This window comes from Lynx rufus, unplaced genomic scaffold (genome assembly GCF_022079265.1).
Source record: "Lynx rufus isolate CCGP_SWC_20201006 ecotype Redwood Valley unplaced genomic scaffold, mLynRuf1.p SCAF_19, whole genome shotgun sequence".
NCBI classification, from domain to species: Eukaryota; Metazoa; Chordata; class Mammalia; order Carnivora; family Felidae; genus Lynx; species Lynx rufus.
The window spans coordinates 25012654-25028404 of record NW_025814833.1 but is presented as its reverse complement, the minus strand read 5'-3'; the positions used below and the strand labels follow the sequence as shown (position 1 = coordinate 25028404).

The 15751-nt window shown below is 41.1% G+C and overlaps 1 protein-coding gene across 1 annotated transcript; it reads left to right on the top strand.

Moving 5' to 3' along the window:
- Window positions 1-2902: 2902 nt before the first annotated feature.
- LOC124513860 (olfactory receptor 1019-like) lies at window positions 2903-3826 on the top strand. Its single transcript, XM_047081850.1, has one exon. The coding sequence runs from the start codon at window positions 2903-2905 to the stop codon at window positions 3824-3826; it is 924 nt and encodes a 307-aa protein (XP_046937806.1).
- Window positions 3827-15751: the final 11925 nt, after the last annotated feature.

The following is a 15751-nucleotide window of genomic DNA, read 5'->3' as shown; positions in this document are numbered from 1 at the left end:
TGAACTACATAAGTGAAAAACTGAAAATAGGGGTAACCAAAATATTTTTTAAAAGAACCAGTACTGTAAATTTACATGCCTCTAGGGATGAATGCATTAATGCACATTCTTTAAACATAAAAGATTACTTTTTCAACAAGTGAAAGGAGTGCCTGATTATTTCCAGTAAGTAGATGTACAAGACACATTAGCCGAATTAATAACACACGCATTCTGGCTGCAATATTGACACTAGTTAATGCAGGGGCATGTGCAGATGGGGTATATAAAAATCATTTCCCTAATAAAGTCTTAATTTTGTGTGTTTATTTCCTTTGGGAAGAAAAAGCAATTCAATCTTATTTTAAGGAAGAAAGATTTCACCATGTTCTAAGACTAAGAGAGAGGCATTTATTCACTCAACTAGTATTTATTGAAAGCCTACAGTACATGCACACGTCAAGGAACAGAGGTATCCTAAAAAGGGAAAATTTAAAACTGATACAAGAATGTGAAACTAACATTGAAAACCTGTCTTTTTTATGACTCAAGTTACACGTACAGCCGAGAGCTGTTTGTTTAAACCTTCACAGGCTGAAACTTGCACAGTGGGGAGGCAGAGCGGATGATGTGTGTGTAGGGGGTGAGTGGGAGGGCAAAGAGTGCAGCTCTGTAAGCAGGAGCTGAAGCACTCAGCAGAAAATGATCATATTGATGCGTTCCTCCTCCCTCTCCCACCTTCCATGATGGAATAATAATAGGGATCCGTTCCATGTGTATTGTATCACCGTTCAGAGTTTACAGAGTGCTTTCACATTCATTATCTTATTTGATCCTCATGCCAGCCCTAAAAGGGAGGCATAGTGGGTATTGTTTTCTCTGTTTTCGAGATGAGAAAATAGGGGTCTCCAAAAGGTTGAAGTGACTTTTCCATGGAAAAACAGCACAGATTAGTGCCAGGACTAGAACTCAGGTCTTTGGTCTCTGAAAGCAGTGTTCTTTACATTATCTGCAATCAACCCAGTATTTTCTCCTCCGGTCTCCCTATTTGGAGGTATAAGTTGCCGAATGTTCCCCTGGGCAGGCTGCTGTGCTGAGCAGCAGCAGCAGTTAACTCCAACAGTTTCGGTAGAACCATAAAGAGTGAATTATTAGTACAAGTAAAAGATGCCTCTTACATCTGCTCTGGTCAAACTGTGTGTGTGAGTGTGTGCATGCATGCATGTGTGCATTGTCTGAGGGATGGTTAGAGAGTGGAGCATGAACATCATATTTCAGCCAGTCTCTCTAGAGCTCACTGCTATTGATCCAAAATGGTAATAACGTGCGCACACAATACCTCCACTTCCATTTGGTGAAATGGAGAGGAAAAAAAAAAAGTAATAAGTATATAAGTAGGAGTGGTCATGAAGGAATGAAGAAAGAATTCAGCAAGCACCTAATATACACCAAATGCTTTACTTGCAATATTTCATTTAATTTTTACATTGCCCCATGACATAAGTCCTATAGTGTCCTTCTTTTACAGATTAGTAAACTAAAGCTCAGTAGGTCAAGTCCTAAGTTGCAGAACCAGTGATCTCCTAAGCCAGGATTCAAATAAGTCCATATGGCTCCAGAATCAGACATCTTAAGTACACCAAATAAAGAACCTTTGATTTCTGGTGAATTGAATCACACATGTCTTTTTTTTTTTTTTTACACCTGTCTTTCTTTTTAATCAAAGTTGTGAGAGCCCTCCAAAGTCTTCTTGCCTAGCCTCTCACCAAATATAGGAATCCCTTCTAGAAACCCCTCACTGATGACCATCCAGTGAACCACAGGGACTCTGATTTAGTTTAGATTCTATAAATGGAGATAAATCTGCATGGATTTATCCTTTCTCTTGCCTGGTGCTTCATCCAGAACAAGACCCAGGCAATTTCATGAGGCAGCCAGCCTGTATTAGAGATATCCTAATAGAGAGACATAGAGACAATAGAGAGACATAGACTTCATTCACTCAGCCTCAGTGCCATCTGACTCCAACCATTTTGTGACCTGGTCCTTTGCTGAGATGGATCTGACCGACAAATCTTTGGGAATTCATAGTTAGTTTTTCACAGCTGCATTATTTTTGCCCCATGCATGCTTAAAGGAATCAGTAAAGTGATGATCAGCCAGGAGCTGCCTGAATCCTTTGGTTGCTCTTTCACAGGATCCAAATGGTACCTTCAGACTTGAATTAGGTTTCTGAGGGTCATTTAGAAACATTCCAATTCTGCAACAATCTATTGGTGAAGAATTGCTCAAGGTCCCAGAAAACCTTCTTCTGATCAAACAGAATTGTAAGTATTGATGACTTCCACTGTTTCAGAAATAATGTCACAAAAACTGAAGAGGGAGACTTGTCTGTCAAGATGAAGTCAGTTGACATGTTTATCCTCTTGTTACTTTATCTGCAATAATTCCTTGGGCTTGATTTGGAAAAGTGGAGGAGAGTGAGATGGAATTCCTTACCCCCAAATTTTCTTAGTTCGTAGCCCTGTATCAGTGAAGAACATCTCTTGATGACACCTGTTTTCTTTCTCCCTCCCTCATTCATTCCTTCAACAAATATTAAGTGCTTTTTGCATCCTAGACCTTTATTCTCTTCCTTATCTGTGTTCATTTTACTTTCTGATTTTTCTTTACTTATTTTTCTCCTTCCCCTTTTTTCCTCCCATCTTCACTGTCTCAATATTATGTTTGGAAAATGATGATTCTATTTGGGAAGGCATTTAATGTGAGAATATAGATGAGGAGAAGGGTTAGAGAGTGTTGTGGATTTATGGGTTTTGAATGGGACTGTGTTATCTATATCATCTAGTTTCCCATTATTTCCTCACTTAAAGCATGTCTAAAGAGCTCTTAACTAGTCAAGAATAATACCCAGCTTGGGTTGATGGAGAATTCATCCATGGTGACGGACTTCATTCTTCTTGGCTTGACAGACAACCCTCAGCTTGGAGTCCTGCTATTTGGAGTCTTACTTATTGTTTATACTGTCACTGTGTTGGGGAATCTAGGCCTGGTGATCCTGATCAGAGTCAGTCCCTGCCTTCATACTCCCATGTACTTTTTTCTCTCTAATCTGTCCCTTCTTGATGTCTGTTTCTCTTCCATCACGATCCCAAAGACTTTAGCAAATTTGCTATCTAAGTTGCAGGCTGTTTCTTTCCTTGGATGTGTGACTCAAATGGGCTTGTTCATTATCTTTGCCTCTGCTGAATGCAATCTTTTGGCTTCCATGGCCTATGACCGATACACTGCCATCTGTCACCCATTGCTCTACCATGTCACGATGTCTAGAGTCCGTTGTCTCCTCTTGGTAGCAGGATGCTACTTTGGGGGGTTAGTTAACATGGTTTCTGTGACAGCTTCCATCACACAACTGTCATTCTGCCAACCACGTGTCCTTCCCCACTTCTTCTGTGACATCCCTCCACTGTTGGCACTGGCTTGCTCAGACCCCTGGATCACGCAGATACTGGTTGTTGGCTGTGGGGGATTCACCCTGGTCACCTCCATTGTGGTGATCCTTGTCTCCTATATGTCTGTCCTAATGACTATCCTGGGAATTCCTTCAGCTTCCAGCAAACAAAAAGCTTTCTCTACCTGTGCTTCCCACATGACTGCTGTTGGCCTGTACTATGGAACAACTATGTACACTTACTTGCAGCCCTCACAACGTGGATCCCAAGCAGGAAATCAGATGGTTTCAGTGTTTTATACAATGGTGATCCCCATGTTAAATCCTCTCATCTACAGCTTGAGAAACCAGGAAGTAAAAGCTGCCTTATGGAAAATATTGAAGCAGAGTCCCTAATCTTCCATTCTGTGTCTCAAGAATGTAATATGTTCTGTGAAGATTTGCCTACAGTTCTATTCATAGTGTTTTCCTCGCATGCAAATAAAGCCTTTTTAAGAACAATTGAATTGCTCTGGCTAAGTGTTTAGAAGTAGTTGTTTAGATAAACAGCAACACAATAGGAAATTAGGTGGAGAAAATAATGTGTATTTTCCGAAGCAACTGTCTGATAAATATTTTAGGAGGGAAATATGTATGTAGGTATGAATATGTCAATCTGAGTTGTAAACTGGTATACAACACTACTCAAAAATTAAAATAATTCCATGATAATACAGTTAAAAAAACAGCGCAATTTGACTATAAGTTATAGAAGAGAGCATGAAAGGCAACTGAGATGCAAAAGTCTTTGCTTTACCATTCATGGGTTTATATGGAGGATTTACTTGGTATCCCTTAGGCTGAATTAAATTCAGTCCATATTTTTCATAAGGACTCAGAGGACTCCTAGATGTGTGTTCTTCAAATGCTGTGTACCATCAGTGCCACTGTGAGGCTATAAAATGTGAGCCTATATATGAATTCACATGTGCAATTATTGAGATTTATAAGGGTAAATCTTTTTAAAAATTTTTTTAATGTTTATTTATTTTGAGAGAGAGAGACAGAGACAGAGACAGAGCTAGAGTGGGGGAGGGCAGAGAGAGATGAGGGACACATAGATTTCGAAGCAGGCTCTAGGCTCTGAGCTGTCAGCACAGAGCTGGACCTGGGGCTCGAACCCAGGAACCATAGGAACCGTGAGATTTGACCTGAGCCGAAGTAGGAAGCTTAACTGCCTGAGCCACCCAGGCACCCCTATAAGGGTAAATGTTAAAGATAATAGTGCTCAGACCAACAAGAGACTAGGTTTGCTAATTAGAGTAGGATTTGAAAGATTCTTTGTAAGGGACAATGGACCATTGATTAGTGGGAATTCTAGGCCTGAATTACAGCAGTGATTTCTTTTGTATGTAAATACTAAGAGGACTATTTGTATGCAAATTATAAATGAGCCAAGCCTGAACATACTTCCAACAGACAACACAAGTGTGAATAGAACCTGAATTAATTTATTAGTCCATGGCTAGCCCTCAGAATTTGAAAAGATGCATGAAATTTGTAGATATTACTATCTTGTCTAAATATATTGAACAACAGGCTGTCTATAAAAGCATATCATCCTATACCCGAAGACTATGAAAACTTAGTATCTTACTTTTATAGTTGAGGAAACCAAGTCCTGGAGAAGAGAAAGTGACCAAGATCAAACAGCTAGTTAGGGGAAAACAATCAAATTGGTTCAAGCTGCAAGAAAAAATGGAAAGAAGTATTTATTTATATCTAGGTAAGACACAATTTGGGGGCCCTTAGATGGTTCTGTTTCTGCCTCTATTCCCCCAAACTTTCTAGCCTTAGTAACCATCTACCAAAGACTCCTAAGCCCCAGTTGTGATGAAGCATGGTTTACTTGGTAACCACGTGAAAACCAACCCCCTTAGAGTTCCAGATCCTTATATATCCAGCTACCGGCTGGAACCTCTGCTTGAAAGTTCCTTGGGCACTTCAGACTTAATGTTCAAAACTGAACTCTTCTAAACCTGCTCCTCCTTTTCCCCTGCCCCCTATGTAAGTTAATGGCACAACCCGGTTTCTTAAGGCCAAAAGCTAAAGTTAGTCATTGACATTTTCCTTCCCCTCAACTCCCTACATTCAATAAATTACCAAATCCTGCCAATTCTACTTCCCAAGAGCCTTTTGAAGTAGTTTCTTCCTCACTGCCACGGGCACTGTCCCAGATCGCGATATACACTCCTTTCTTGCCTAGATTAGCAAAATAATCTTTTATCCCTTCTCTCTGAATCCACCCTTGATCCTACTAAATCTACTTTTCACATAACAACCACAGTAGTTTAAATGTAAATCCAACCAGATCAGCCTTCTCCTACTCTCCACAATGCTTACAACTCTTCCAATGCTCTTTTTGTCTAGAAGATAAATGCCAAACTCTTATGTTTGACATGTAAAGCTTTCCATATCCTGTCTGTCCAAGTCCTATCCATTTTAGAAAGTCCAAACTTAAATCCCATCTTTTTTCTGGATAGCTTTTCCTGATTTTTCAGATGGAAGTCAGGATTCATACCCTGTTTTCTCATTGTACTTTGCACCTCTATTGTAACATTATGACACTTGGCCTTATGATGAAATCCTCTGCATTTTTTTCAGAATTTATGTTTTGTTCACATACACTGAAACCTTTCCAAAGGATGGAGACATATTTGGTTACTTTTTCATCTCCCACCCTGGGTCTAGCATAGAGCCTATTACCAAGAAAGACCCAAAAAAACATTGGCAGAGTTAAAATTCATTCATAACTAGCCTTTTTACCTGTTTATTTCATTTTTCCATCAGGTATTCTTATATCCTATTGTGTAATGGAAGAAAAGTAGAAAATTTACCTCCCGGGGCATGAGCTTCTAGCCAAATCTCCTGGTTTTGTAGATGTTTCTTGTTGACATTCACCCCATAGTAGCGATCCTGAATCTCTTCTACATTGTCCTTATGTTTCAGCTCTATACACCCAGGTGCTTGCCCTCCAAACCCTTGTCCTCCCTGGATTTCTGTCCTTCTCTGGCCATGGGTCCAACCAAACACATGGCAGATGCTTTCTGGAAGAAAGATAATCCTCTTTGTAGGGTTCAAGGTTAAAGAGTCTCAGAATCAGAAATCAGAGGTAGAAGGGCTCATAGAGATCATTGAGAATGATGGGTTTTAATTTTTCAAACACTGTAATTATTTCTTTAAGTTAATTCCAATAAAAGAACAAAAATATATAAAACATCAAAGTGGGTGGGACAGCTTTAGCTGGAACCACAGTGAGACTCCTATAGCCCCACTGTTGAGCACTGACCTCTCCCGCTATGAAGCACCTCTCTAGAAACTCAACCACAGTTTGGAAACACTAGGTTAATCAAAACTGCTCTTTTCACATATGAGGAAATAGTGTCCCCAAGGGAAATCAACATTCTGGAAATCACCCACCTAGTCAATGGCAGAGGTAGATTTAGAATTCAGGTCTCCTGATTCATACCCCAGAATATAATCTACTATCACATTTTCATAGGCCCCTCTCATGATATGAGATACTTAACACAGCTGAGAGGGTGGGATGAAATGGGCCTCATTAGACGAGACTGAACTGCACACATTGACTTAGTATCTATCTCCTTGGCACATAGCAAAGTCTCCTATCCTCTAAACAGCTCCAGCAAGACTAGAGACAGCTACAACCTCATCATCTTTCAAAATTTCCATGTGAGAAGTGGTGGATCTCAGGAGATACCAAAATACTTCAGCGATGGACAGTCCTTGCAGTCAGCACTGGCCAAATAATTTGTTGACCCAGTACAAAATGTAAATGTGAAGTCCCGTATTCAAAAAGCAGAAAAGATGCCATTAAACACCCTCAAATATAAAGGTTTTTCATTTCTACTGCAGTCTCTCTTTCAATCTGTCATGGTGCTTTAAATTTGCGATTTAGGGGCGCCTGGGTGGCTCAGTTGGTTAAGCTTCCAACTTCAGCTCAGGTCATGATCTCACAGGCTGTGAGTTCAAGACCCGTGTTGGGCTCTGTGCTGACAGCTTAGCCTGAAGCCTGCTTCAGATTCTGTGTCTACCTCTCTCTCTGCCCCTCCCCTGCTCACACTCTGTCTCTCTGTCTCTCTCAAAAATAAATAAACATTAAAAATACATTTATGATTTAGTATCACACACTCGAAGGCACAAGGATACCTGTAGGGCAAGGGCAACCACACACAGGTTCCTAGTGACTCGGCCTTATGACTCAATGCACGTGTGTATGGTCCCCTGGCCAGTTTCCTCCTCCCGAAAACTGCTGGATAGATGCATTTTACCCTGGTCAAGAGTAAGTCGAGCCAGGCATATCCCCTTCCCATTGGCCAGCTGCTCCAACCCATGGTGAACAGGTGGCGACCACAGGTAGTGCAACCTCTGCACCAGGATGCACTAGGTACCTGGATCAGGGTGGGCAATGAACCCTGCTGAGTCATCTGCCAAATGTACCTTGGCACTACTACCCTGGGGCCAGGATGGCTATTACCATAACCAACCCTGAGACGTTGCAGGACATATATGCCTAACCCTAATCCTTCCAAGGCTCTTGCCCAGGCCCCTGAGAGTGAAGGCTTGCAGCTGTCACTGGGTTTGACAGAAAAAGGCTGGGTTGGGTACTGGGTATAAAGGGGCAGGGAAGTGGGTAGCTGAGAACTGTCTCAGGGAGGTGGAGAGGCAGTGAAAGATGTGACTCTGTGCTAGCAGACTCTCCAAGCTCCCAGTGCATGCTCAATTGGCCCATCACACTTTGGATTTCACTTACAAAGCACAAATTCAAATTATTAAAAGTTTAACACAGTAACGTTAAACCCCAGGTGCAAGGACCTTCTGAACTCGGGCCCTGTATCACTGCAGAATTCCCATGTCCATGAAGCCAGTTCTGCTTAGAGAGAGGGATTTCTTTTACCTTTATCAAGCAGTATAGTGTAGTGGTTAAGGATACGACCTCTGAATGAGACTGCCAGACTTTGAGACCCATCTCCCTCACTTCTTAACTCTTTGACCTTAGACAAGTTACTTTTCTATGTCTCACTTTCTTCAACTGTACAATAGGAATGGTAAGATGATCTGTCTTACAAGGTTGCTGTGAAGTTTTTATGAGGTGATGCATGCACATTGGTTAGAATGGTGTTCAGACATACTATATACTCAATAGATCTTTTTATTATCATTTTTTTGCTTCTAGGATTCCACATTTTTCAGATATCCAATACAGGCATTAGGTTTTGTTTGCTCTGGATCTGCTGAAGGCCTTTGTTGCAAACGGTATTTACCCAGCTTACACTGCATATAATCAGATTGGATTCTCCAGTGTCCTCTCTGGCTTGAGGGGAACTCCACCAGATCTGTACCAACTGAGTGACCCCTGGTCAGTTGTCACTGGTACAATTTAGAGTTTTTACTTCCACAGAAGCAGGACCCATCAAAGTTGGTGTTAGGCCTTACTCAGCTTGGTCTCGGGACTATCAAATTCAACCTTGGGGACCTCGCATCCAGTTCTGCTGCCTCTCCAATAGGCTTTCAAGAAGAGGTTATCTTCATTATCTTATAAATAGTCATTCCTGGTTATTGGGCTAATGAAAAGTCTATCCAAGGCAAACTCTGGTGCCCCCATCCCAGTCCTGCTGCCCCAGCACCAACCATTAGGGTCATGGACATTCAAGGGGACTTGGAGTCAGAACAAGATCTGAAACCAGTGGAGCTTAGGGGGATGAGGGATGGTGAGTGGAGGAGAGCCTCTAGAAGTTAAGGCAGCAACCCTGTCCCCTCAGGGGTTACAAGAGAATGATCGTTGACCTCTTTCTGCATCTGCCATTGTTGCTAGAGAAGCTGAGCCGTGCTATCCAGGGAGCTCTCGGCACACCTCCACGCCCTCCATCCCACCCCGTACTCAGGGTGGTCTGAAGTCAGCTTCACGTGGGGGGTGGGCTTCTCCAGCTCTTCTGGGCTAGGTGTCCCTCCCGGGCACTGCTCTCGGTGGTGTGCTCAGAGCAGGATCTGGTCCTGGGCTGATTGACCGAAGGATCCTGCTGAGAGAGTCCTCTGCCTCATGAACTTGGCCAGAGCCAGTCGTCAGGCTGAATGTGGGGGCCTGAGCAAATGCACAGATGCTGGGGGACGGGTAGTTCTGGGGGGCCCAGTGACAAATCCTGTAGCCCTAAAGGCTGAGCAGCAGAGTCCACCTGGCTGTGTGGTTCCCAGCTTATTGTCTAGGGCAAGGACATCTTAGGGGGTCCTTTGTCCCAGAGCTGACACTTCTGTCAGCCACTTGGGCTTCTTGGAAGAATCTGGCCAGGGACATCCCATTCAAGGAGGAATGTCCCAGGCTGGCCACCTGGCTATTGAATGGCCTGCTGGTCAAACCTCTGTGGGAGACTGGCTAGAGTAAACCTGCAATCCCTACAAGGGGAGCATTCCTGGAAGTTGGAACTAGCTGAGGTCTATCTCACACTGTACTAGTGGAGTTCAGGGATCCGGAGCATTAAGCAGGGGCAGTAGAAGTGGCAGAATCCATTTTGTACAGTTCTGAGAACATGGATAGGCTAGGGTTAATGTAGAATAGAAATAAGCAAGGCCATGGGGGTGCCTGGGTGGCTCAGTCCCTTAGGCGTCCGACTTCGGCTCAGGTCATGATCTCGCGGTTTGTGAGTTCGAGCCCCGCATTGGGCTCTGTGCTGATAGCTCGCAGCCTGGAGCCTGCTTTGGATTCTGTGTCTCCTCCTCTCTCTGCCCCTCCCATGCTCATGTTCTGTTTCTCTCTCTGTCTCTCAATAATAAATAAATGTTAAGGAAAACAAATTTTTAATAAAAAAAGAAATAAGCAGGGTGCCTGGGTGGCGCAGTCGGTTAAGCGTCCGACTTCAGCCAGGTCACGATCTCGCGGTCCGTGAGTTCGAGCCCCGCGTCAGGCTCTGGGCTGATGGCTCAGAGCCTGGAGCCTGTTTCCGATTCTGTGTCTCCCTCTCTCTCTGCCCCTCCCCCGTTCATGCTCTGTCTCTCTCTGTCCCAAAAATAAATAAACATTGAAAAAAATTAAAAAAAAAAAGAAATAAGCAAAGCCATGAACAAATAATTTATGAGTGCACATGGCATGTGTCAACTGAGTCTAGGCAGTATGGTAGTACAGAGAAGGAATGGGGAGAGAGGTGGGAGATACCAAAGGATTAGAAGGCCCTTTCTCTTGAAGGGCATAAAATATGGAGAAGAAAACGTTTAAGCACTTAAAGAAAAAGTCAAATGAAATGGGTTTTACTATAAGGCTTTTTTTTCCCCTGAAAAGTGATATGTAAAATGATACTTTCAAACTCAGTTAGGTCCCACTGACTTCTGCTTTAATTTTAGAGATAAGTTCCTACTTAAAGAGATGTAACCTCAATTCAAAACAACAAAAGTGTTGATTTCTTTTCAGTAAGAACTGCCACCTTTTCCACACATGCTGGTTGACCCTGATAACTAAATGAATTATCTACAATTACTTTTTACTTGATTATGGAAGAATTACATGTTCATTATTGAGGAATTGAAAAGTATGAAGAAGCTAGAAGAATATAAAAAATCAGCACCTAGAGAAAACCACGAACACTTTGGTGTACATCCTTTTAGTCTTCTGCTTTTTAATACGTGCATGTGTGTTTATGTGTGCATAGCTGTATTTGTAGTAGAATAATAATGGTAATACTATTTTGTACCATGTTCTTTTCACTTAAAAATATATTAGAAAAAATATGCATGTCAGTAAGCATTCTTCCTCTTAAGTTTAATGGTTGGATAATACCCCAGTGTATGGATGAACTCTCATGACTAATTGTTTTTTTTTTAAAGTTTTCATTTAAATTCCAGTTAGTTAACATAAAGTGTAATATTAGTTTCAGGTATACAATGTAGTGATTCAACATTTCCATACAACACCCGATGCTCATCACAAGTGAATTCTTTAATTCTTATCACCTATTTTACCCATCTCCCAACACCCAACCCTCTGGTAACCATTAGATTGTTCTCTATACTTAAGAGTCTGTTTCTTGGTTTGCTTCTGTCTTCCCCCCTCCCCGGCCTTTGCTCATTTGTTTTGTTTCTTAAATTTCACATATGAATGAAATCATATGATATTTGTCTTTCTCTGGCTGACTTATTTCACCTAGTGTTATACTCTCTAGCTCCATCCATGTCATTGCAAATGGCAAGATTTAATTCTTCTTTATGGCTGAGTAATATTCTGAGTAATATATATATCTATATATTTATATATAAATTATTTATATATTTATATATATTTATCACTTCTTTATCCATTCATCAGTCGATGGACATTTGGGCTGTTCCCCATAATTTGGCTATTGTAGATAATGCTACTATAAACATCAGAGTGCACGAATCCCTTTGAATTAGTATTTTTGTATTCTTTGGGTAAATACCTAGTAGTGTGATTGCTGGATCATAGGGTAATTCTATTTTTAACTTTTTGAGGAGCATCCATACTATTTCCTACAGTGGATGTACCAGTTGCATTCCCACCAACAGTGCAAGAGAGTTTCCCTTTCCCCACATCCTTCCCAACCCCTGTTGTTTCTTGTGTTTTTTATTTTAGCTATTCTGACAGGTGTGAGGTGATATGTCATTGTAGTTTTGATTTGCATTTCCTTGATGCTAAGTGATGTTGAACATCTTTTCATGTGTCTTCTTTGGAAAAATGTCTATTCGTGTCTTCTGCCCATTTTTAATTGGATTGTTCATTTTTTGGGTGTTGAATTTGATAAAAAGTTCTTTATATATTTTGGATACTAACCCTTTATCAGATATGTCATTTGCAAATATCTTCTCCCATTCTGAAGGTTGCCTTTTAGTTTTATTGATTGTTTCCTTCACTGCGCAGAAGATTTTTAGCTTGATGAAGTCCCAATAGTTTATTTTTGCTTTTGTTTCCCTTGCCTCAGGAGACATATCTAGAAAGAAGTTGCGACGGCCGATGTCAAAGAGGCTACTGCCTGTGTTCTCCTCTAGGATTTTTACCATTCAGGTTAACAAAGAACTTTGAATAGACTGATATAAAGAACATATAGCTAACAATAGCTTCTATCAATGTGCTCAAAGCAAGAAATAAAATACGTAATTTGGAACCTGACTGCATTTTGTTAAATTAATAAATAGGAGCCTAGACTTAAAGGATTTACTAGGAAAATTATCTTCTATGATCAAATCTCATGTGAATACAAAGGCTTTAAATGAAACTTTTATTTGAACAGGTAGAAAAGAGAAAAGGCTGATATTCTGAAAGAATTCACCAGACATTTTGTTCTCAGATTATGGAGTTTAATGTGCACAATATCTCAGTGTAGAGCAATAATACCACCAGCCTATGCCAACTCAGTGAGTGTCCATCCCATGTGTGGAAAATGGTGAAGCATGAAAGAGTCTTTCTTCTATAACCTAAGCTGAGAGTAGTCAAGTGGGAAAGCCAGGGCAAGAAGGACTTATGCTTGCCCTGGAGCCAAGAGCCTTCTGAGGATGGTAAGGATGATGGATATTTATGGATGTAGTGCAGGGTGTAGGGTTAAAGGCTTCCAAATCACAGAGAAGGAGGAGAGCCTACCGGCTTGACCAAAGGAGGAATATCATAGAAGTGGTCAATAGTGGAAGTTGCAGAATGGAAGGTAGAACATGGGGGCTGGTAAAGACACTGGAGTTGATAGCCCCTCTGGTGCTTTGGAAACAGGTTGAACAAGACACTGGCCATGTGCACCGTGAATGGAGAAATCTAAGCAGGATAGAGAGATAAATGGGGACTGACCCCAGAGATGACCAGCCAGTTTCTCAACTATTGCAATAGCATAGAGGAGCATGAGCAGCCGAAAGTAAAGGATGAAAATAAAGGTAAATCTTAGGAGTATCAGTTATCTTTAGAAGGAACATTGCCGGCACCATGGAATTTCTTTCCATAGTTCCCAAAAGGCATCTGAGACCGACCTCCTAAGACACAAAGTCAGGGACATGATACATATTCTGGTTCAGTCCTCTAGCTTTACTTCCTAATAATACTCTGAATTGTCACAAAATCAGGATAGACAATTTACAGTTATCCCAAGGGGTAAAACCAATTCACATCATTTAAAATTCATTTAAAGTGATGTTTAATTAACATAATATTTAATTCTACTTTAATTACTTTTAAGAACCCACATATTGCTTTGGAGAATTAGTGAAATTAGGAAAAATTAGTGTGTCATAATGTGGAATATGTTGGAAATCATTAGTTTAAACCATCTGGATATGTGGCTGTCTCCATTCTGCTTGATAATTGCCAGCATTGAAAACCCTGCATCTACCCACTCTCCCTTCCACCCACCACCAATATATACTTTCTTTAACTTAACAATATATACTTTTCTTTAACTTAACAAGCCAAAGGCAATATGGCCTCTGTTTCCTCATATATAACCCAGAAGTACCCACAGTTTCTTTCTTTCTGGATTATTGTGGGAGCTCAATAAGATAATGTACACAAAAGGTATTTCATAAAAAAATTGCCACTACTAGTCAAACTCAAACCTAAGAAAATGCCAGGCAGTAGGTCTTCATTCACACAGTGGAAAAAACAAGAAGCAATAACAACGGCCACTAACAGAAGAAAACTATGGGAAACCTTGCAACTCAGTTCTATGAAAAAGATCCAATGGGTAGCAGAATTCAAATACTTCTTTAAATTTTTAATGTTTAGTTTTTAGAGAGAGAGAGTGTGTGAGTGAGTGCACACAGGCGGGGTAGGGGCAGAGAGAGAGAAGGAGACACAGAATCCACAGCAGGCTCCAGGCTCTGAGCTGTTAGCACAGAGCCTGACGTGGGGCTCGAATTCATGAACCATGAAACCATGACCTGAGCCGAAGTTAGATGCTTAATTGCCTGAGCCACCCAGGCACCCCAGAATTCAAATACTTCTTAACTAAAGAATATGATTTCCACTTCCTTACTCTCCAGACACCAACACCACCTGTAATATCTACCAACATTAAGCCTGTGATGTTCTGGTCTTAGGTTCCAGGAATACAAGCGGGGCATTTTCCAAACTATAGAGCCCTTGTGAGTGAGAAATCCCAAGTAGGGAGAAGCAGGATCTTGGATGAGATGTTACTACTCTTTTCTACCTGATTGCAGGTGATGGTGGCAAGATAGTGGCAGATGAGAGAACATAGCTTCAAAGGATGAATCACCCTTTCTTCAAGGGTTGCATATGATTTCCCAAATCCCGTGCATAAATGGGGCTTTGTTATTTTTGCTTCAATAAAGAAAGGATAATCTCATTAGGCACTTTCTTATCTTCTTTCTCTAATCTCACTTTTCCCTTATTTCTATCTTCTGTTTCTCATATAGAAATAATAGAGGAAAGAGTGGGGATTTTGAATCCAGACAGGCTTAATATCTAAACTTCTTGAAGTCTTCATTTTTTTGAAACCACCAGCCTTCATATCCTTTTTGTCTATTTCCTGATCCCTTCACCACTTCTCTTTCTCATGACTTTCCTTTGTGTCTAGGTCTTTGTTACTTCCTTTAATAACCAGTTTATTGGCAAGGATGTGGAGGAATTGGAAACTTCATCAACTGCTGGTGGGAATGTGCAATGGTGTAGCCACTGTGGAAAATAGACAGTTTCTCAAAAGGGTTAAACATAGAGTTACCATATGACCCAGCATTTCTACCTCTAAGTCATACCCAAGAAAAATGAAAGTATGTACAAAAACTTGTACATAAAGCTTCATAGAAACATTATCTATAATAGCCAAAAGACAAAACTGAGTGTCCATCAAAGGATAATGAACAAACAAAATGTAGCATATACAGATAATGCAATAGTATTCAGCTTTATGAAGTATGAAAGTACTGGGGCCCCTCGGTGGCTCAGGCGGTTGGGCGTCTGACTCTTGATCTTGGTTCAGGTCATGATCTCATGGTTCATGAGTTTGAGCCCCACGTGGGGCTCTGCACTGACAGCGCAGAGCCTTCTTGGTCCTCTCTCTCTCCCTCTCTGCTGCTCCCCTGCTCTCTCTCTCTCTTTCTTTCAAAATAAATAAACTTAAAAAAAAATGTAAGGATGGAAGCACTGATACATGCTATGGCATAGATGAACCTTGAAAGCAGCATGCTAAATGAAAGTAGCCAGATACAAAAGGCTGCATATTGTACAATTCCACTTATATGAAATGTCCACAATAGGTAAATCTATAGAGACCGAAAAGTAGATTAGTTGTTGCCAGAGTCTGGGGGTGTGAAGATGGAATG

Coding starts and splice junctions, on each gene's coding strand:
- LOC124513860 (XM_047081850.1), top strand. CDS start 2,903: ATGGAGAATTCATCCATGGTGACGGACTTCATTCTTCTTGGCTTGACA.